Source organism: Microchirus variegatus (assembly GCF_963457635.1).
Source record: "Microchirus variegatus genome assembly, chromosome: 19".
Classification (NCBI taxonomy): Eukaryota; Metazoa; Chordata; class Actinopteri; order Pleuronectiformes; family Soleidae; genus Microchirus; species Microchirus variegatus.
In genome coordinates, this window is record NC_139820.1 from 15,483,120 (window position 1) to 15,507,164 (window position 24,045).

General features: G+C 43.2%; 2 protein-coding genes across 3 annotated transcripts in view; both read left to right on the forward strand.

Annotated features, from left to right (window-relative positions):
* Positions 1–3,299, forward strand: part of sulf2a (sulfatase 2a) — a gene marked incomplete at its 3' end in the record, with an annotated part of 64,758 nt that extends 61,459 nt beyond the window's left edge. The window contains exons 14-22 of the mRNA XM_083906400.1: positions 181–277; positions 1,325–1,419; positions 1,499–1,558; positions 1,639–1,805; positions 1,921–2,063; positions 2,181–2,289; positions 2,374–2,407; positions 2,828–2,881; positions 3,269–3,299. Of these exons, the coding sequence (XP_083762526.1) occupies positions 181–277; positions 1,325–1,419; positions 1,499–1,558; positions 1,639–1,805; positions 1,921–2,063; positions 2,181–2,289; positions 2,374–2,407; positions 2,828–2,881; positions 3,269–3,299 (790 nt within the window). The remainder of the gene's footprint in view (positions 1–180; positions 278–1,324; positions 1,420–1,498; positions 1,559–1,638; positions 1,806–1,920; positions 2,064–2,180; positions 2,290–2,373; positions 2,408–2,827; positions 2,882–3,268) is intronic.
* Positions 3,300–16,647: 13,348 nt separating this feature from the next.
* The window catches only part of arhgap46a (Rho GTPase activating protein 46a), a 50,882-nt gene continuing 43,484 nt past the window's right edge, over positions 16,648–24,045 (forward strand). For both annotated transcript variants that reach the window (XM_083906430.1, XM_083906431.1), the window contains exon 1: positions 16,648–16,785. In XM_083906430.1, coding sequence (XP_083762556.1) covers positions 16,772–16,785 — 14 coding nt within the window. In that variant the 5' untranslated portion in view covers positions 16,648–16,771. The remainder of the gene's footprint in view (positions 16,786–24,045) is intronic.

Below are 24,045 nucleotides of genomic sequence, written 5' to 3' on the forward strand. Positions count from 1 at the left end.
TGCGTGCGTGCGTGCGTGCGTGCGTGCGTGCGTGCGTGCGTGCGTGCGTGCGTGCGTGCGTGCGTGCAGTCTATATGATGTCTCTGCAGTGATGCGTTATGTTTTGGGCCAACAATTAGCTAAAACTAATTGCTCATATATACTCTTTCCAAACTAATTTGTTTGTTCTGGTTCCTGTAGGTGCTCCATTCTTATGAATGACACAGTTAAGTGTGATGGAGGACTTTACAAGTCCCTTCAAGCATGGAAAGACCACAAACTACACATTGAACATGAGGTACTGATACAGTCACCATTTCCCTTGTTAAAGTGATAGTTTATGTGTGTGTTTATATGAGGCACTGACACAGAATCAGTGCTGCATGTCCCATGAGATACAGATGCTTCCTCTCAATGAAACCATGGCTGCAAGCCGGGACAAAGGAAAACACATTTAAGCCACTCACCTAATGAAACCTATTGAAGTATAAGCCTGCGTAAGTCGACTGTATAATGTCAACTGTGTCACACAGTAAATTTAAAAAAAATAATTTCTGACCCTGAACTTGCAAACTAACAGATTTGAATTTACTGACGGAGGCAGCAGTGGATCAACTCCTGTTCACCGTTATGTAACATCACTGATGGTTTTCTCTGTGAACTATAATGTATTGTTGAGATATTGTCAATTTAAGCAGGTGTAGATTTGATCAAATGAGCCTTTTGCAGAAACAGTAGTGTGTAACTTTAAATTTAAACAAATGGGAGCTGGAGCCAATCCCAGCTGATATAGGGCAAAATGTAGTGTACACAGCTCAGGGCCAACATACAGAGATGACAACAATGCTAGCAACTGCGCTAAACAAATGTCTTGAAATATTGTCATTGAGTTCACAACATCAGCTCCACACAACTCTCTGTGAACTCTTTCTCAGTATAGCCATGTTTAGATCTTGTGTCACCCATGAAGTGATTTGTGTCAAGAGACATGGAGGCAACAGTAATATTGTGCTACTAAAGCGAGACAACTTCAAACAGGTTGGAGTTTGACATTTCAAAAGTGAATTCCACTGGTCCTGCCCACCATTGCACTGCTGAGGCACAATAGTAATGTAACAACAAAAAACACTAAAAGTTGCATTTTGTGTATTTTTAAATGGCTAAAAATGTACTTTGCTTGTGTCACTCCCTGCTAGAAGTCAATGAGAGCAAGCATGCTGGTTCTCGGCACAGGGGATGAGCTCAGCTATTGTCAAAACCCTTTTCAAAAATGCTCAACTATCGTAACTAACTTATCATGTATTACATCATGAGATTTGTGTGGCTCTGTGTTTGTTGCACTCAGATTGAAACACTGCAAACCAAAATCAAGAACTTGCGTGAGGTCAAAGGTCACCTGAAAAAGGTGCGACCAGAGGAATGTCAGTGTGACACTCCCAGGTGAGAGAGTGCATCATAATCACAGTTACTAGCACTGGGATTTCATCTTGTATTTGACCGTTGTCATATGACTTTTCAGTGCTCTCCTGAAGCCTAAAGACACTTTAAGGCTAAATGCGGGACACGTGCACTCACTGAGGTAAACATATACATTCTGTGAAAATCTTTTGATATTCTCTTGAAGTATCATTCTCATAAACGCGTGTCTGTTGTCATCAGAATGCCGTCCAAGCAGAAGACTCAGTGGGTGCAGAAGGAGCAGAAACGCAGGAAGAAACTCCGTAAATTCCTCAAGAGACTCCAGAACAATGACACCTGCAGCATGCCTGGCCTCACTTGCTTCACCCATGACAACCACCACTGGCAGACTGCCCCCTTCTGGACAAGTGAGGACATGACATGCACAGAGCAGATATGATGGAAACTAATATTTTTGGAAAACTTGTGTCAGCCATTGTTTGTCCACTGTCACCCCTCCCTTCCTCATCCTCTCTCCCTCAGTGGGTCCATTCTGTGCCTGCACCAGTGCTAACAACAACACCTACTGGTGCCTGAGGACCATCAATGAAACACACAACTTCCTGTTTTGCGAGTTTGCCACAGGTTTCCTGGAGTATTTTGACCTCAACACTGACCCATATCAAGTTAGTCTCTTCTACAGAAATGCCTTCAATGTCAACAACTAGAGATTCACAGAGTTTTAACACAGGTTTCCCAAAGAAATATCTCACGTTGTGTTTTATTGTTCATTATTCCTGTAGCTGGTCAATGCTGTCAGCACCCTCGACCGCAATGCTCTGAATGCCCTGCATCAACAGCTCATGGACTTAAGAAGCTGCAAGGGACATAAGCAATGCAACCAAGAGAAGGGTGAGGGAAAACCACACTAGTGATTACAATGTGTGCATGAATTTCTGGCTCAGATTGACTAATGTAAGCTGCACTTTCTTTTAGGAGGAAAGGAGCGAAACTACTTCAGTGAATACAGGTATATATATTTTTTCTTCTTCTTCCAGCACAGCTGAGAACCTTTACAAGCACTGCAGATGGAGTTTGTATTAGAACATAAACAAGGTTACACCATCCCAACTGTGTCTTATTTGTAATTTAGCTCAGGGAGGCAGTCATCCACGGGGGGAGGGAAGGAATTAAAAATGTGTTTGTGCTGAGACTGAAAGTCTTCAACCTGCAGTTGTGATCATCAAAGGCTTTTCAGCATGCAGAGGCAGAAGCCAAAGGGGCCAAAATATAAGCCTGCATTTCAGCTTCTGCTCCTCCCTTTTTTGTAATGAAGCCTAATTGCTTGTCTCTGCTGTGTGGGTGTGTGTGTGTGTGTTTGTATATACCTGTGTCTTTTTCTACATGCATTTGCCCTGTGCGTGTTTTTGACATATTGTGCATGCCTCAGGCCAGTTCATCGTCGAAAGAGGCCAAAAGTGAAGAAGCCTTCCTCCAAATCGCTGTGAGTTTGTCATAACCCATCTGTTCCTCTGTAGTCAGCCAAGCTCTACTCATGTCTCTGTCCAGTTTTATTTGGCTTGGTCAGCTGGCCTATGCAGCATGCTCACTCTCTGTTTTCTGTAGTTATATACTGCTCTAATCACATTAACCCATTTAACTGCATTGCAATGCTGCACCAAATTATTTTTTCATCCATCCACCCAAGTCAAATTAAATAAAGCAATGCAGATGTGTCATTGTCTTGTTATGTTGTGTTTCCCGTCCTGTTATTGTAATCTTTTCTGCACAATTTTGGTAGGAATAAGTGGCTCCACAACTGGAGCAGTGGTTTCCAGTGAAAGCTTTAAGTGGCATATTTAACTCACAGTGTTTGTTTCCCCCTGCACAGAGGTCAGATTTGGGAAGGGTGGGTTGGTTAACCACCTGCATCCTACAACCAAGCACATCAGCCTCCCCCAGGGAAGGAGGGAAAAAGGAGGAGCACAGCAAAACCCAAGGACCTTGACTAACTACTTTCGATGGACCATAACCTGAGATACTGCTCTTTTAGAATCTGGGTTTAAGTATTTTTGATTGCTAGATCACCCAGTCAAAGTAGATGCTGAAAGACGTCGCCTCTACCTGTGCACACATCATTTTCATTTGCTTCCTCTGTTAAGCCACAGCTGTCAGGACTGTGAACATCAACATGAGGCTGTGGATTATCTGGGGCTCTTTGCTGAGCACAAGTCATTCACTCTAACAACTCTGCTTGTAGATAATATATATGGGCTTTCTTTTAAGTCATATGATGATGTTAAGGTGGACACTAACATGATGATGGCCTCATAGAGACATGTTCTTTCTCTGCACATGGAGGCAGTCTGGAGTTTTCCATAATGTTTTGTATTATATCTGATGATATAGCTGATGAATGTCCTTTATGAAGCATCACCTTCCTCGAAGCCTCAAAGATTTGTGAGACGACTACTTCCCTACACTAACCACTGTCTCACGCCTCCAGAATCCTTGTCCATATTGACAGAATGAAGCGTCACTAGTGAATGCCCTTTGACTCTTTTTTTTACTTTGCATCGTCAGTACCACACTGTAAGTATCCAAAGTTTGTCCAGCTTGCTATACATGGTGCTACAGGATAACAATACAGAAATAAACTCCTGCTGTACAGTGCAGTATGTATTTGAATGTATGTTGTGCAATTAATATAAATGTTTACAATATTTTTTATAATACTGAGAAGGCAGATCTTGTTGTATGATATGAGCTTACAAAATGGACGTACAGGACAAATGTAGCCTGAAAAATGTTGTTATGTTTTTTTTCTTCCCTTATTTACATCAAAGAAGCACTTAAAAGGGTTCACTGTGATGAGATGTAAATGTAATGGATCTATAGTTTACTCTGTGCCAGAGGAAAAACAACAGTGTAGTACTTATTGATGTGAATTGTAGCTAGCTGCCTTTGTTAGCTTCTTTGATTGTTTTTTTTTAGCAGAAATGTCCATAGATCTGATTGCTGATTGTCGTTGTGAATAAAGTGTTGTTCGGTCCTAAATATGATCCGACTTTTTTATGTTGGGTTACATGTTTGTTTCTGTCCAGCAGGTGTCTCTGTTGTTCTTGGTACGTGATACAGTGGAGAGAGAGCTCATGTGTTCAACAGTGAAATAATATGTCACACAGTGCGTACATCATCATGGAAATGACCCCGTTTTTATTTAAACTTCTAAATGTTGAAATGTTACAATTTATGGAGCTTCATACTATTATGTGCTGTGCACAGGCCAACGTCAACATGAAGCATTTATTTACACCTTTAGTCTGTTCATGTGTCGTTTATCATGTAAATGTGAGGCACGTTAAATAAATATAATTCTAATCTACATTTTGCAACAGGCAGCGCCCTGTTAACTGGACATCCCCTTTTAATTTGAATTTACCTAATAAGTAATCTCTTATATGTATAAAAATATCATAAACAAAACAGTTTGTGTTAAACCAAAATGATAAGTAAAGCAATTGTTTTGTCTGTGGTTTTGTGAGCTATAAACCTTTTATATCACAATAATATCAATTATTATATTATATTATAATAGACTGAACGATTCTGTGAACAAATGGCAGCGGCAGCAGCAGCAACAACAACAACTACTACTACTGCTGCCGGTGTTTCTGGCGTTCGTAAGAAACCTGAAGTTTATGAAACAATGGATGGTAAAGTGATAGTGGAAGCAGAGGCGCAGCTTGTGAACAGGCAAGGCAGGCAACTGCTTGGGGCCCCGAGCTGATAGGGGGCCCCCGACACTCGGAGCCTGAGGGCTGTTTTTACTGAAATGTGCTGTGAGCAGCCGCCTCCCAGTCGCCCTTAAACAACAATGGGCGATTTGCAATGACATCTCAGTAGGAAACCTCCCTAAAGGGGCCCCACCTCACTTATATAACAAAGTTATCTTTCTGCAAGTTAGAAAATGAAGAGGATTATTTACAGTGTAATGCATCTTTTTTACTCAGTTTATATATATTTTTTTCAGTTATTTACAGTATTTTATTGTTCTATATATTTATATTGTCACATACTTTTTAATTACAAGGTTTTTCCATGTTATTTCATTCATTTTGAAAAAATATATATTTTGAAGTTATTTGTAACATAATGGTGATGAACACTGGTTGGAAGGAAGGGCCCCCTGGGAATTTTTGCCTAGGGCCCCTATAGACTCTAGAATCGCCTCTGCCTACACGGCCCCTCATAATCGGCACTGACACAGCGAGTAACATCTCCGCAATCAAAACCAAGTTGGTGAGTGTTTTTGCTACTAGATTCTCCCCTGATCTCGACGCCGACTCCCTGGGTGCCCACCTGTCCGCGAAAATGGGCAAACCTGTAACGCGCCGAAAGATCGACTCCACGCGCAGCAGATTCAGTTCGTTCCATATCACCGCAGAGTGCAATGAAGTTGCTGACATGTACAACACACAACTATGGCCTTCGGGTATGTATGTGCGTCGTTACTATGAGGCGCGTAGACCAAAAATGAACAGAGTATAAGCCCACCAGCGCGTGTCCCTGAAACCAGTTCACAAGAGGAGAAGAGCCCCGTAAGTGCAATGACCCCTGTAACACCCCAGGGATTGGAAGGCCACGCAGATCATGATGAATAAATGACTGGAATAAATATAGTGACATATAATGCGCGCGGCCTGCGTGTTGGGCACACTGAAGCAGACAAAGCGTGTCGCTTTTTGATGGATAAACTTTTAGAGTGCTGTGATGTACTGTGTGTCCAAGAGACATGTTTACCTAAGCAGGATCTAGAGAGTCTGAACTGCTTACATAATAACTTTTACGGAGCTGGTGAATCCACTACGGACCTGAGTACTAGAATTATACGGAGCAGAATTGCTGGCAGTGTTGCTATACTGTGGCACAAAAAATATGACCAACTGGTTAATGTGATTATACTGGGTGTGAATTGGGCCATAGGACTTAAAGCTCACATAGAGTGGTCCTGTTGCACATTTTGCACAGTTATGGAGGTCTACTTACATGCATTAACTTGTTTTTATGGTCAAAAACCTCCTAGTTGCTGTAAATGAGCCGATAGAAATCCTCTTTTCTGACGCTGTTTCCCAGCCGCGATGTTCCAGACTCAACTCTCACCCCCAGAAGACAGACTGTCTTGTGATTGGCCAGTACCCGGAAGTGACATATTCAGCACCCGCTCTCAGAAGCACAGCTCCCCCCTCTGGAACGGTGGATGCACTGCTACTCATTATCAAAAAATTGTTTTAACAATGTTTAAAAATAGCTTCTTCACGACTCCCCACCGTAGTCCCTTTTATGAATTTGATCCGGAGTCAGACCCAGAGTCAGAAGACACAGTCGATGTGAAACACCTCCACAACGGACGTTATTCTTCTTCTGCGGTTCAATGTATGCAACCGGATGTACCCGGACTAGTGCCCGGAGCAGGACGATCTGCTGTTAAGGAGAACCGCTGTTTACGTAACCGGACCGGGTTTTTTCAGAGATCTCGCTGAGCCCGAGATTACAATAAAACACAGCGTTCTCAGCAATGGCTGAACTGTTTGTTTAGAACCTTCAGGGCTTCTTAAACAAGGTAATGATGCAGATACACTAAAAAACAGCGTTAATTGGAACTTCCAGTCTAGGTCCGCTTTAAGTTCACTTGTGGAGATAAGAACTTTATTGTCTTGAACATTTATACACCTTATGATTGCTCCAAATATGAAGATGAATTTCTTAAAAGACTGTCTTTTAATAGGTCTTTTATACAATATAATGCCTCTACCTGTTTTTTTTTATTGTGGGCAACTTTAATGCCTGTTTTTGCTAAGCATGTTGTGCAGTTCTGTTTTGATTATGGCCTGATTCTGTCGAGTAAAGTGCTTCTGCCTGATGACAGCTACACTTATACATATTAGCAATGCATGGCACACTACCTCATGGTTAGACCACTGCATCTGTACAGCTAATGCCCATTATTCAATAGAGGCTGTTAGGATCTATTATGAATTTGCTTCTACAGATCATGTACCCTTCACCTTGTCTGTCGATATGGACTGTGTACCTGCTCAGACACCTATTGACAATAACTTGTATAAAGGAAAAATAGCTTGATAAACTTTCTGAAAGATCTATTTCAATATAGTATCGGACACAGTGCTCAGTAATATATATGTATCAAGAGATGCCATCTTATGCCATGATATTAATTGCAAGAACCCTCAACATAGCACTGATTTATGTGATATGTATGAGCATATTGTGAAGGCTCTCCTTGCTTCAAGTGGGCTATTGTGTAAAACCAGCTCTAACAGCATCAAGCCAGGATGGATTTTGTATTTTTTACCTGCATTTCTGTTGCAGGTAAAATCAGGCAAGGCCCATTATTTTTCTATAAGAAAAGAGCAAATGCAAAGTTTAAATATGCCTTACGTTTTATCAAGTCACACGAAAAAACCTTGAGGTCTGACTCTCTTGCAAGGAAGCTGCATAATAATAATCACAAGGAATTTTGGAAAGAAATCAAGACATTAAATACATCATTACCAACTAATATTGATGGTGTCAGTGGTGTCAATGAAATCACCAGGAGCACTACAATGAGCTGTTTAAAGTAACGCATTTGTAGTGGGCAAAATACAGGATAATGAGAATGTTGTTGTCTCTCCACAAGAGTAATATGAGAGAAATATGCAAGCAGAAAACTCTGTCCATTACTTTCTATGTGCTTCACTGTTTTTTTAATTCATGTTTTTTGTACCTGACTCAATGCTTTCTATCATGTTGCTGCCCATTATTAAGGATAAGGCAGACAAGATAAACTCCCTAGATAATTACCGACCCATTGCCTTAGCTGCCCTCTTTGCTGCCGACGCCTTTTTCTCTCCTGCAGTCTCTTCAGGCCTTGGTGATTTAAAGACAATATACATTCACTATGAAAACATACATGACACTTGGAAGAACAAACAAAAATGTTTAATTTCTCCATATTGGTACAGTAAAAATGCTTGATATGTAGTGTGCATGTAGTCTTAGATGTGTAGAAGACAGAGATGCCATCCATAGCCAGTAATTAGTGTGCAAAATATTTTTACTGTCGCTCAAATATGGCCGATTATGCCACTGAAATTCATTCACACAGTAGTAGAGTAAAGATAATTAGATTTTTTTTATTTATCATGGGCTTCATCATGGGCGGATGAAACTGTCACGATCTCACCTGCACCTTCCTCACATTTAATTATTATTATTATTATTGCTTGTATCTGCTGCTGCTGCGTGCTCTTCCTCCTTCTCTCTCTGCAAGGGGCGTGGTTGACCTACTTTCCCTCAAGACGCCGGTGATTGACTACACCTGCGCGGCTCCGTTCCACCTGCTCCTGATCAGCAATCAGGAGGACTTATAGGCGGAGCTGTTCCTCTTCACCGGCGTCAGATCGTTGTTCATGCTCAGTCGGTAATGTCACTCGCTAGATGCTGTCGCTTTAAACTTACCTTCCGCTGAATACTCACTCATCTCTCATCGCTCCAGGTCGCCACGTCTCCTGCACCTCCGAGAAGCCAATGGTCGTTGTCTGCTTTCCCTATTCTCCTGGGAATCTCCCCTGCCGACTTCATCTCCCAGTGAGTTTGTTCCGTGTAGGACCGTCGCCAGATCGCCGAGCCAAACCTGCCGCAGCTGCACTCTCACTTCTCTCTCCTTCTCTCTCTCCCGTTCACGTCCACCTTTTTCGCTATATGTTATCGTTTTTGTAAATAAATATTATTGTTTTTACACATACTTGCCGTCTCAGTCTGCTTTCGGGTCCACCTCCATAGCTAATCATGACAGAAACACTGGAATGTATGGAGTTAAATTTGTTCCACTGATATTTGTTTGTGTGCAAATTGTGATCCACACGTATTTCTTGATTTGTATGGGTGTTTTGAGATCCATAAATAAAAGAACTCCAATTTGTAACTTGTATATTGATTTTTACAAATAAAGATGTCATTTGTAAAATACGTTACTTTGTAAAAATGAAATTTGCATTTGTGAATTGTGATTTCGCATTTGTGGATCGCCAGAACACGCATTCCTCGCTTTTGCGAATCGCAAAAACACACATTGGAATGCATGGTGTATTTGTCTCAGTAATGCCTCCCTTCATCAGCAGGTGGCAGTGTTTTCCAAGTAGAATCTAGCTTCAATCCGTGAACAAGACGCTCCCTGCCGAAGCGGTGCGTCAGTACGGCAGCCTCCAAAACCGAAGGAACAGTTCAAAACACAGACAACGACAGTCGAGCTATGATGCTAACGTAGTTAGCTGAACTTGCCTGTCTAGGAGAAGAGTAACCCATTCTGCATCCGTTTTGAAATTCCTCTCAGCTTTAAACTCTCTCCACCGTTCAAAAGCATGTCCTATACAGACCCTCGCTTTGCCGCAAACTTTATGTCGGCATTCTTGACATTCATAGTGAGGTCTTTTAGGTTTCCTTTCGTTTCATTTCAATTGTAGACGTAACTGGCAACCTATGGCTGCTCAACCGCTAAGACTCTACTGACTGCTATGATTGGTAGACGGCGGAAGATGTCGCCTCATGCCAAAACATAATTTCAAAACATAAACAAACTTTGCTGTGCGAAAAAATTTTTTTTTAAAGGGACACTGTAGTATTTATGGGTTTATATGACCCAAAATCCACTTTTTTATACATATTGTGCTAGCGGCAGCTTGATGCAGCTCTCTGTTTGTGTTAATTCTTCTTTAATTTAAGCACCTTTTTCTTAATTTATTATTTTTCGCATTAGGAGTGACACTTCTCGAACAGTTACTCCATGTACTCCGCTAATTTTGCGCGCTTTTTGGTGGCGAAGCAGACGCACAGCGGAGCGAGGGCATTGTTTACACGCGCGACCAGCTGATCGCGCTGAGGGAGCCGGCTCTCCTGATCACAGCACGGCCTGAAATTCCGAAGGAACTGCAGCGGAAGCGGCGGGGCTGCAGAGCCGGAGCCAAAGCGAAGAGGTACAAACCAGCAGTACCTGCAATAATCACAGGGAATGTGAGATCCCTGGGAAATAAAACGGGCTCTGCGCGCTTGTGAGGAACAGCTGGGTGTTCAGGGAGAGCAGCCTCATGTGTTTCACCGAGACATGGCTGCACTCACACTTTACCGATCACAGCGTGGCAGTACCGGGCTTTAAGACTGTGCGGGCGGACAGAGACGCTGCGTTGAGCGGTAAGAAGAAAGGGGGCGCCGTTGCTGTGTACGTGAATGAGAAGTGGTGTCACCCCGGACATGTTTGTGAGAACGAGCGTCTGTGTAGCCCGGACATAGAACTTTTGGCTGTGGGAATGCGCCCATACTACCTCCCTAGGGAATATACCTCCGTGATTGTTGTGGCTGTTTACATCCCTCCCTCAGCTGATGCAGTGGCAGCAGTAGACAGTGTCCACTCTACTGTGTCCAGATTACAGACACAACATCCCACTGCATTTATTACAATTACTGGGGATTTTAACCACACCAACCTGGACTCTGTTTTACCAACCTTCCACCAATATGTTGACTGCCCCACCAGAGACAATAAAACAATAGACCTTTTGTATGCTAATGCTAGGGATGCATACACAGCTACTGCCCTTCCCCCTCTTGGCATGTCTGATCACAACCTGGTCCAGCTGACTCCCAGGTATGTTTCTGTAGTGAAGAGGCTTCCTGTTGCCACCCGCTCAGTGACAAGAAGTACACAGGAGGCTGACATGGCTCTGCAGGACTGCTTTGAGTCTACAGATTGGGATGCGCTCCCCATGTGGCATGCGCTCTGCATGCCACATGGGGAGGACATCAACTCCATGACAGACATGCATCACAGAATATATCAGGTTCTGTGAACACACGATTCTCCCTGCCCGGACTGTCCACTGCTACCCCAACAACAAACCTTGGATCACCAGGGATCTGAAGACCCTCCTCAACAAAAAGAAAGAGGCCTTCAGAAATGGGGATCGGGAGGAAATGAAGAAGGTACAACGTGACCTGAAGGAGATGCTGAGGCAGAGCAAAGACACCTACAGGAGGAAGCTGGAGTCCAAACTCCAGCAGAACGACATGAGGGAGGTGTGGTCCGCAATGAAGACCATCACCGGATTCAACATGAAGGAGAAACCGACAGAGGGCACCGTCGAGAGGGCTAACCAGCTGAACCTCTTCTTTAACAGGTTCAGTGCACAACACACTTCTTCAACACAGCCCCCTGCAGCCTCCTCCACATTTCACACCTCCCTCCCTCCCCCCCTGCCTCTGCTCCTCCACCCTCTGCCCCCCCTGGAGAGCTGCTTGGACACAGTCTCACCCCCCCCCCCTCCCCTCTTCCCCCCCACCCCTCTCAGTGACAACCAACCAGGTCAGAAGACAGCTTGAGAGACTGCAGCAGAACAAGGCTGCAGGCCCGGACGGTCTCAGCCCCAGGCTACTGAGGGCTTGTGCCACCCAGCTGGCTGCGATCCTGCAGCACCTCTTCAACCTGAGCCTCCAACAGGGGATGGTCCCAGCACTGTGGAAGACATCGTGCCTGGTTCCTGTCCCCAAGACAAAGTCATCATCATGTGAACCCAAGGATTACCGTCCAGTGGCCTTGACGTCCCATGTGATGAATGTGCTGGAGAGGCTGGTCTTGTCTCACCTCAGACCGCAGGTTAAGTCCTCACTGGACCCACTTCAGGTTGCTTATCAGCCCAATCTGGGGGTGGATGACGCCATCACCTATCTGCTGCATCGAGCTCAGTCTCACCTGGATGGTGCTGGAGGCACTGTGAGAATCACTTTCTTTGATTTCTCCAGTGCTTTCAACACCATTCAGCCACTGTTACTGGGGGAGAAGTTGTGGATGGTGGGGGTGGACATGCCCACCATCTCCTGGATCACTGATTACCTGACAGGCAGACCACAGTTTGTCCGACTGGGTCGTGGTTTGTCTGATGTGGTGGTTAGTGATGTGGGAGCCCCACAAGGAACTGTGCTGTCCCCCTTCCTGTTCACCATATACACCTCAGACTTTCAGTATGACTCCGTGTCATGCCACCTGCAGAAGTTCTCAGATAACTCTGCGGTGGTAGGGTGTATAAAGGATGGACATGAGGAGGAGTACAGGACAGTAGTAGCTGACTTTGTGAAGTGGGCCAGTGAGAACCACCTGCTTCTGAATGTGACCAAGACCAAGGAGATGGTGGTGGACTTCAGGAGGAAGAAGACAGCTCCACAACCGCTGACGGTGCTGGGGGAGCACATAGAGATGGTGGAGGATTACAAATTCCTCGGTGTGAGGTTGAACAACAGATTGGACTGGAAGGCTAACACCAGTGCTGTGTACAGGAAGGGGATGAGCAGGCTCTTCTTTCTGAGGAGGCTGCGATCCTTTGATGTATGCAGCAAGATGCTGGAGTTATTTTACCAGTCTGTTGTGGCCAGCGCACTGTTCTTTGCTGTGGTGTGCTGGGGGAGCAGCATGGGAGCCGGTGAAACCAGCAAAATCAACAAACTGATTAAGAAGGCCGGCTCCATCATTGGCTGCAAGCAGGACACCGTGGAAACGGTGGTGGAGAGGAGGATGCTGAACAAACTGCTATAACTCATGGATAACTCTGATCATCCTCTCCACCACATCCTCCAGGCTCAAGAGAGCACATTCTCCAGGAGATTCAGACAGCTCCGCTGTCACAAGGACAGATTCAGGAAGTCATTCCTGCCATCAGCCATCAGATTTACAACTCATCCCTGTAAAACTGACTCTGCTCCATTGCACAACAGCACAGTGTCTCTATAATTAATATTAATATATCAGACAGACTACATTAGTCTATCCTTTATGTCATAGCACCTGATCCAATGGGTCATTCGTTCTTCACTTTTTGCACTATTTTCTTTACATACTTTTGTACACTTATTTATGTTGAATTCTTTTCTTGTGTTGTATTTTGCTGCTGTGCCACAACAATTTCCCCTTGGGGATGAATAAAGTATTTCTATTCTATTCTATTCTATAATAGTTTTTGTTTCATTTTCTTAGTGTTTCAAAAAGTCATGTAAAATAACATGGTCGCGGGCCGCGGTTGCATAGCCACTGTTAGCAGCGAGACGCCATGTTTCTACCGGAGCCTGTAAGGACAAAAGCGATGGAACAAATCAAGCGTCTCTTTACTTTGAGCGGAAGTCCCGCCTCCACTCTCTCCGCTTCGTCTGCTACGGCCGCGGTAGCTCGCCCTCTCCCTCGCCTCACGAACCTCATCTGCTGACACGGAGAAAGACAACGAGGACGACATTTGACCGGCTGCGGATACTGTAGCGCTCAGGGAAGGGAGGGGGTGAGCAGAGGAGCAGTTCTTTGTTGTAAATTTCAGCCTCTCCTCTAGATGGCACTATAAACTACTTACTTCACCTATAATGCAAATATTTTTGTTGTACTACTTTTGTTGGTGAGTTCAGTATGTTATATGAACATTATTCCTGGTCCTCTGTGACATATTAGGAGGATTTTATGGCCAGTTGCTTTAAATGTATTACATAATGCACCTTTAACATCTATATTGATGGTCTGTCAGCTTCTAAACAGCTGTAAAACTGGCTGCATGATTGGTGACCGCATCATCAATCACCTGATGTATGCAGATGATTTGGTAGTCCTGTGTCCATACAGCGCTGGGTTTCAACAGCTGTTGAGGATATGCTCTCAGTATGGTTGTGACTTTGACATTAAATATAATGCAAAGAAGAGTAACATAATGATTATGAGAAGTAAGGCTGATAAGAAAATGCCTACTCCTCATTTGTTCCTGCTGTTACATTTCTCAACACATGCAATGAGGCTAAATATTTAGGGCATTATATAACAGATGACCTGTCTGATGACCGTGACATATATAGACAGTATTGTATGATGTATGCACAAGCAAATATGCTTATTACGAAATTTGGCACGTGTTCGTCCTATGCGAAAGTAGCATTATTTTAAGCCTTTTGTACACTGATGTACACTGCCCGTCTGTGGAGGAGATACAAGTGTAGTAGCATTCATAAACTCCATGTGGCATATAATGATGGATTGAGGCTGCTGCTCATAGTGCCCAGATGGAGTAGTGCTGGCCATCTCTTTTTGCATGTCGATGTTCCCTCATGTCCTGCTGTACTCAGGAATCTTATGTACAGACGTATGTGTAAGTTAACTGTGTCTAGCAATAGCATAATTGAAGCTTTAGTGAATCCTGCGCTGAGTGCAGTCAGATTTACTTCTAAACTATGGAACCACTGGCGTTGCAATCTTTATGTGAATATCTGAACTTTTTATGGACTTTTTTAAGTTTTAAAAAAGTCAACTGACTGCAATTCTACCAATCATTGCAGTCAGTAGAGTCTCAGCTGCCGAGCAACCACGGGTTGCCAGTTACGTCAGAAAATGAAACCTAAAAGACCTCGGTATTTTGAATTTGAATGTAGTAACCGTTTTGGCCACTTTTTATGGCACCTTTAATGTGTCCTCTATGGACCGCCCCTGTGTCTGGATTCAAGAAAGATTGAATTATTTGGGTCAGGGTAATAGTGACATGAAATGAAAATGAATGTCCATATTGTTCCAAACTCATATGTCCTGTGGGCCACATCAGGGTGGGGTGGGGGGTCAGGTGACAAAAGTCTAAAGGGGTGGGCAAAATGACCTTTTTAATTAAAATGATATCACTATATTCACTATATGGTAGAGCAATAACGATATGTGTTATCATTTAAAATAATAGTGCGAGACCTCAGTGAGTTCCTGCAATAGTTGGGGTGTGGAGGGGCGGGGGCAGTCTACCCCCAACACACAAACACACACACACACACACATACATTCTTGTACTTGCTGCATACTGAGGACTGGGTTGCTGACAAAGTGAGGACCAGCATTAAAGCCCAATTTATACTTCTGCGTAAAGTGCTCTGCGTAGGTTACGCAGAGTCTTCTGCGTCGACGCAGAGCCTGTCGAAGAGCCTTTGCGTCGTCTCCGACTGCACGAAATATGTTTTAAGTGTCCGTCACTCCGTCAAGGGACAACGGAGACGGCAAGAGCTACGATTGGTCCTCAGGACAGGCCGAGCAAAGCTGCTCTGTGCCGGCTCACAGTGCGCACCGAGCGTCCACAGACGCGGAGCTGATCCCCGCCGATAACGCTGCTGCCAAACTATAAATACGTCATATCTTAACACACACAGCACATGTTTAGACTCTAAATGGCCAATTTCTCACCTCAAATTATCTTAACACAGAAAAGTGAGAAACGGCAAATGTTTCAACAAATGTAAATGTAAATGTAAATGTAAATGTACTTTATTTATACAGCCCTTTACAACAATCCTTTCGGTGATCCAAAGTGCTTTACAAGAAATAAATAAATAAAGAGGAAACACATAAAAGTAATTAAAAACAATAAAAACAATAAAATAGTGCAAAATAAAATAAGATAGAATCAGATAAAAGATAAGAAGACAAAAGATAAAACAGTCTTTCTCTCTCGGACACCATTGCTCACTGTAGCCAGAAGCACAACAACCTTGCGCATCGACCGCTACTGATCGGGTGGGAAATTGCAGCGCGTGTCCGTCGGATAACGCATTACGCAGTCGGAGAAGTATAATGTGGCCTATACACTTCATAAATCAACACAATTACAAATATCTATTTCATTAATGACATATATAAAGAACTACTGGTTGCAGTACCATAAAATGTCTGCAGGTAGAGCCCCAGAGCAAAAAGGGCTGGAAAACATTTTTATTTATTTTTTTTGGTCCAAAATTTTACAAAAACATGTCGACCAAAATTTGACCAAAAAAAATGTTGGTCCAAAATTTGACAAAAAAAAATTTGGTCTAAAATTTGACAAAAAGAAATTTGGTCCAAAATTTGACAAAACGTCATACTATACTATGTCGTCCAAAATGTGGGGAAAAAAAGTCAAATTGAGTATAGCATGTTATAGCAACCTAGGGAAGTGATTTCAATGAAAACAAAGTGAGGACTGGCCAAAATGTCCTCACTCCGTAAAAATGACCTCACTTTGTTGGTTAAAAACCCTCACTGGTCCTCAGTATGCCGCAAGTACAAGAACACACACACACACACACACACACACACACAGTGACTAATGACTCACGCGCAGAGGCGGAGCCTGGGAGGCTCCACCGTGGGACAGGACAGGACAGGAGACACAGACAGACCCAGACAGACAGACAGAGTCCTGGGTTTTCTCTATTATCGCCGCGTAGAATTCGACAGAGGTCCGAGTCGTGAGAGTAGCGAACTAAACGTTTCTCCCTTGGTGTTGGTGTTGTTTACGATGTGAATAAAATGGCCGGGACAAGGTAAGAAAACTTCTGACTTTGTTTGTATGAAGTGAAAAACGCGTCGCTGCAGCTGAGTGAGTGAGTGAGTGAGTGAGTTGATAAAAGTCCGTCTGTTTAAAAATGAGAGCAGAGAGCACGTTTGAAAGTGTGTGAGGAAGTTAAAGACGAGCTGAGTTTAAATGTGAGACACGTTTGAACGTCGTATTCTTCTTCTTCTGTTGTTGCTGTAGTGTAGGGTGAAATACGCAGCAGCTGCCCCGTCCTTTGGTTTTTCCTCCCCGCGTTGGTTCAGTCTTTGCTGTGGTTTAAAAGCCAATAAACCAAACGGAAGGCAAATGTTCGCAGCCCATTTGTTTCTCCCAGTTTTCCGAGTGGAAGGTGACTGGGGCTGCCAGAGAGAGCTTTCATCTGTGCAAAAACTTAGTTAGGCTTTAATCTGTTGCTTGAGAGCACACGAGGTCGTGGTAAATGTCTGTATTCACATGGTTCTTCTTTAGTCTTAATGACCCCTCAAAGTGCTGTACACTGCAGTTTGGCCATTCAACCGTTCACATGCGAATTGTGTGTATAGTAAGGACCTGAGGCTCCTGAGACCGTATCCACATGAAAACAGGGCTTTTCCTATGCAATATTTTCCTTTTTCCCAACACAGCATCGCTTCATGAAATGTCCTCATCCATATAAACCCCTCAAAACAACTTTAAACGCTGTCGTACCTATGCCTGCCCTGTATATGGTGCTGTAGTGCTGCTACAGAAACGCACCAATACTAGAGAAGAAGATGTTGAGTATGTTCATACCATGGATGTATAATATGAACTTGATAGAGCTCCGCCCCCTCTGCCTTGAAGACAATTTTTACATGGTGGCCACTGTGGGTACTGCAACAGTAAACCCCATGGAGCCCAAATGCAATTTCCCCATTGACCACAATAGTAAAAGAGACGCCTGTAAAAGTGTCCACAGGACACCTCGAGACATGGACACGGGCTTTTATAGATCTTTATATGGTAGTGACACTACTGCGCATGCTCTATGGGCCCCATAACCCGGAAATAAACACGGAAGTCAAAAACTTTTTTGCCATATGCGCTGGGTGAGCAGCTTCATAGGAATGAACGGAAGCGAAGGGGCGATGCTCTATCCAGTTCATATTATACATCCATGGTTCATACTGCATATGGGCTGTGTTCACACCTTTTTTCAACTGCTCGAAGAAAGCCATGGGAACTAAGGAAAGAAAATGAGAGTCATTTACTCTTCTGATACCGTCGTCACCAACAGGATTTGGCATGAGTACTTCTCATTACTGTAACCGCCAGGCCGTTTGTGATATCTAGAAAAATAAAAAACTTATGGTCTGGCGATCTGTCCAGGTTGTGACCTCGCCTTTAGCCCTCTGTTAGCTGAGATGGCACAGTACCCTGTGCGACCCTCATGTGGAGGATAAAACGTTAGAAGACGGAAGGACGTATACCAGCAAGTAGAGAAATAAAGCTTTGCACCCAGGTAGAACCTCAGGACTTCCACAGAACAACAGTCCAATCAAGATTGACCAGCGTGTCACACGTTTGATTGAACATTTTTTGACAATACTGCAGCCATAAAATCAATATAAATCCAGACGGCCTGATTAAGTGAACAGACGAAACAATCTCCACACACACACAAGAAGATGATAACGAGAATGAGCACAAGAGAGTGGTGGGGTTATGACATAATCGTTTTACCAAAATAGCATATTGGTTTTATACACAAAAATGCCAGGGCGGCGTTTTGAGATTTTCTCACTGTGGGACCTGTTTACAAAAAAATTGTTTCCATGTGGATAAAAAGTTGTTACAATAAAGAGAAATAATAAGAGACAAATAAATACCTGAGTACAGTCAACACCAAAGAGAGAGCTCAAACCTTACAACTTGAATTCTCTGACAGTTTGGAGATTTCAAGTGTTTGTCTGTAAACAGAACCAGCTCTGTGTGTTTTGTAGTGCAGTGTATAATGGCTTTCACCATGTTGTCATTGCAGTCTCCTACATAGCTAACCATAAAATTGTCTTACGCAAAGTACTGTTTACCTTTATCCACAGACATGTTGCTACAGTTACCGTGTAGGCTAAATACCATACACGGTATTGTTATTGACAATATTGACCACTCAAAGCTGCTTAAAGCCTTGTTTATACTCGCGTGTGACACTGCAGACGGCGCACGACCATACAAGTATGTACGGAGGCGTTTATACTCAGCGTGTTGTTCGTAGCAGTATTCGCCGCAACGGCAGGGGGCGTACAACCAAAATATTCAACTTGTTCTGCCTGATAAACGTCCGCTGCCTAGCAACAGTAGTAAACAACAACTTTCCGCATATCGCTTTCATTGGTCTCAAAATGACTGTCTGTCTCTGTCTGACTTTTCCCCCTGGGTCACCACTCTTTCTATGGGCTCATGTTTTGCCCTTCACAAAGCGATCCCTCTTTTTTTTTTGTCATGTCCTACGGGAAAAAACATTATCTTTTTGTAACGTTATAATTTAACTGTATCGGTGCTCTCGGAGAGAAGAGCCACAAATGCTTGTACAAGCGAACCTGCTCGGCCAGTCTTCCATTGATAAATGAAGGCTTGGTGCACACCGCAGCTGACAAAGTTAGAAAAATTCAGACTCTCAACTTTTTAGAGCTCACACGCCTGGGGCAACACAGGATATGTCGTCTTTTGGCGCGTTCCCATTCACACACAGCTTTCGGGAGCAACGTGGTTTTAAATGTATTGCCTGCCACTGAGCTACCGTAGTGAACTCAAGTTCCGAAGTCAATGGAACACAGCATAATGTAATTGGCTAAGAGGCCCAAGGCAGTTGCCTGCTTTGCCTATCCTGTTGCAATATATTCTGCTGATCAGATGTCGTTTATATCACCTGCAGCTGTTTGTTTGGCACACTGCACCAACCTGCGTTCTTTCCTGGGTGTGGCACTCTCACCATCTCCCTGCCCAGCAGGTGCTCATCTTATCAGTGTTAATGTTTACAATAGATCGTGTTGCTTTCTCGGGTTCTGCAAACATATTGTTCATTTATATATACATATATACCTCTTTCCAGTAGGTCTTGTCTGGTTATTACTACGATCCTCCCGTCTAGTATTTACTACCTCAGACAGAGGAGGCTTGGCCGTGGTCTGTTAGGTGATTCAGCCTACTAAAACGTCTATTATTCTTTTATTTGGGCTTTTCACTCAACATGTTCATAGCCATATTCTGACTTTGTATGTTCAAACAGATAAACTATAATAACATAATCTTAAATTGCACCCCTAGTATTGGTGTTATTGTTGAGTTTTCTTCAGACAAACAACCTCGTATGATATTTGTCCTCTTATCTGTCTACTGTGCTGTAATCCTGAACCACTGAATGCTCCACACGTTTTTCTTTAATCAGAAAAATGACACTGTAGCAGTGGCGTAGGCAGAAATAATATTTTGGGTGGGCCAGTACAAAAGTGGGTGGGCCATCTTTGCCCAAAAAAAAGGAATTAGAACTTGAAAAATGACAACTATAGACAAACTGGAAAAACCATGACTATTTTACTTTGTAATATTATACATTAAGGTAATGACGGCAAAATACTGCCTATAACACAAGCTCTACCATCAGAGCTATATAAAGGCCTGTACACAATACAACAGTGTAGACAAAAAATGTATTTGCATATCGGTGCTATTGCACCACACAATTAATCATTATATTGCACAAAGTGCCAGTAAACCCAAACAGCAGAAAAGTTGTTAACATACAGTTTGACATAGACAGAATTCAGTTTGGCACCATCTGTGCCATTTGAGATTTCTTAGGTACCAAATTATTAAAACCCATTTAATTTTATTTACATGTCACTAATGGTCTAAAAAGAACTTGTTTTGAAAAAAAAAAAAGTTTGACTCTGTGACTCTGTAGCGTCTTCAGTTACGAAGCGCCATAGCTCTGGCTTACCTTGGTCAATTAGGGTGATTGACAGATCGCTTTAAACCTCTAAACCGGTAGAATCAGACTCAGTCTCCAAATGCGTGTGAATCACTTCATTAGCGAGTCAAAAGGACATAAATGCATATGACGCATTTGTGCGGACACTCGCCCTCCTCTAATCAGAACGATCTAATGTCGCTCTGTAAAGATCAATCAGACCCGGATTTGTTCCCAAAGCATGCTGGAAAGTGTAGTTCTTCATTAGAACTGGTTTTGTTCTGGTGGAAATAACTTGTTTTGATAAACAGCAAAGGTTAGACAACATTTCTGCTTGTATTTCTTGAAAGTCAGGACTGGATCTGTGAATCTTGGTTGTAGAGTGATAAAAAATGGTACCGCTGGAATCTGTAGATTTTCCGTTGTCCAGTCGACATAATCACGATGACGCTCCGGTGCCGCTTTTCCATGTGTGCGCTGTAACGTTTTTTTTTTCACTGCTGCTGGTTTGATCCGTCGGTGTTTTAACTTTGTTTAGTGAACATAAGATTTTAGCTGAGTTTCTGAGCTTTCTGTGGGTATGCAGCATGTCTGTGTTTGTTGAAGTTAGACATGGTTTTATGACGTTTTTTGTCGCTGCGTGTGGGCAGCATCAGTGCAGTGCAGGGATAAATCCGCAGGTAAACCCGGTGCATTTCGCTGACCGGGAGAGAGCAACTGTGCCGGGGGAACAAATGTCAGTGTCCGGGGCCGAGCTAACCTTCCTGTGGGCTAATTTGAAATGTATTTCCTTTACGTGCATGTTTTTATTTATTTTTTAAACAAAATACATTTTTATCATACTAGGCTGGGTGGGCCAGTGAGTAAACTGGGCGGGCCAGTGCCGCCCAGGCCCATTGCTGGCTATACGCATGCACTGTAGTGAGGCTAAGATGATTAGCCTTAACATGTTTTATCAACACCTGTACAGCCACTGACATAGTAAACCGTCCCTCTGTGGGATTACATGTTTAACCACACTAAGTGCTGATCGTCACTCTCCAGCATTATAGGGGATAATGACTTGTTGGAAAGATAAGCTTTAAGGCTGAATGAGTCAGATAGCGCTGAACAAAAGTTTATAATTGTAGGGTGCTGCTTATCATACTGCAAAAACAAGAAATGGGTTTCACACAGAGCATGCTGTGAAAGAAAACGTTGTGACCTCTTATATTTTCTTCAAGAAATTGAATTGAATTGAATTTTTTTTACCTTGGGCATGCACTATGGTTGACTGCATGTTTGTTGGTGTTGAACAGATTTTGCTGTTTGAAGGACGAGTAATTACAGGACTGTAATGCCCGTCCTGCTATTTATGTATGTTTTTTTATTTTAATTTTTTTTATTGATTTATATATTTATTAGGTGGTGTGGGAGGACCGGGCCGGACGGGGGGGGAGGGGTGTGGGTGGGTAGACAGACAAGGGAGGTGTGAGAGAGATGGGGGGAAAGAGAGAGAGGGAGAGAGAGAGAGACTAGATAGAAGTTAGTAGCATAACACACTAAGGCAATAATGATAACATTATAACATTAACCACACTGATATGCATTTGTATAAGTACAGTACCATTATTATTTGTTAACAACCACATATAGAAAAGGTGATCTTTTCTTCAAGAAATGTTAATGAATCACTACACACCGATCCTTAGCGATGACCTTTAGATGGTAATCCAAACCACTTCTGCCCACTGGCTCTTTACAGGCCCAGCATTAACAGGTTCACCAGGCTGTTCTGCATTTCTAATGCAGAACAGCCCACCCGCACACACACATCCTTCAGAGAACAATCTGGACGTGTCTTTCCTGTGCACCCTTTGGCCAGTCTTTTCTGACCTGAAAACTCTCCACACAGGGAAAGGGGTGGGTTGTTTTTGAAGGACGGGAGCTTCTGTTCACTTAGGGTTACTCTTATAAAAGGGAATTAATTGACCCTGTCTTTGAGTGGTGTCTGAGACAGTAAAGCAGTAAGGAGGCCGGAAGTTCCCAGCTCATCTGCAGAAGGCTGCTGTATTCCTGGGAGAAAGTAGCACGGCCTGGACAAGATTTCTCTTTATCTGCTGCTATTTTGTAGGCAGAATACAGCAAGGGTTTCTAAAGCACCATTCATGAAGCATTATCTGTCATCTCATGGAGAATCAGTTTGTTACAGTGGGGCTGAACCTTTTAGCAGCTACAGGGAATTCACTTGGGCTATATAAAATCTCTAGTTGGAAAGCAGCATGGGAAACACTAGCCTTGTTGAAGGTGGCTGAGTGAGCGACCTTGTGAGATCCGGTCTAATCCAGTGCCCATGGAGAGGAGAAACCTGTCTCTAGTTCTGGATTAGGGCAGCTGTTGAAGGAGGTCAGAGCAGACCTCGTATACATGTCCAAAGCTCCTCCTGGACCTGTCTCTGATTGGTGGGCCATGCAACATAGAGAGTTCTCGTTGAGTGAAGTCTGCCTGTTGATCAATAGTCTGCTTTGTTCTGGACCATGACAGGCTGTAGAATGGGGTGCCTTTCACAGCCTTTGTAATGCATTTAACCATGAGTCATCACGCAGCATTCTTGTCATCTAGGTAACCATTTTTTTCCCTATTTCCACAGGGACTGCACACTTATAACAAGATGCTGTTAGCAACGGCAACACAGAGGAATCTTTTTCTGACTTCTCGGACAGATCTGTGTGTTCATTCTGTCACAAAAAGAGTCGCAGTCCTTTGTATTATTTTGTGCTGGAGACAGTCAAAGTTAGGACTTTGCAAAAAGTTTCTCAAATGTCAAAGTCACAAAGTTAATTTTTTTTGCCACATCATAAATTCAAAATAGACGCCCTGTCCGGTAGTGGTACACACTGCTCTCGGTCTAGCATACCAAACCATCACAACTGCTTCTGATTTAGGCATGTGCTGTCACTTGGGTGACACAGAACTGCCCAGCATTCTACTCTCAGTTGATCTTAGACATGGTGCGAATTCAGGTGAGGTATATTTACTCATTCTCCCACACTGACTGATAATGGTGTATTGTATCTTTCAGAATCTCTTGATACGATTTGATTCTGATTCCTTGGGTCATGATCTCCTCTCTTGATGTATGCTAAGAAAAGTTTTGTTGTCAACAGAGTAATGTGATTGCAAAATTAGGTTGCTTTTGTATTGGAAAAACGAAATGCAGGGTTTCCCCAGAAAACCTCCTAAGCCCGGTGGTACCTCTCGGGCCCACCGGCGGCCCACTGCGTTTTTGTAAAAAAAAAAAAAAAAATTAAGTTCACAGGAAATGTTTTAATTATGACTATT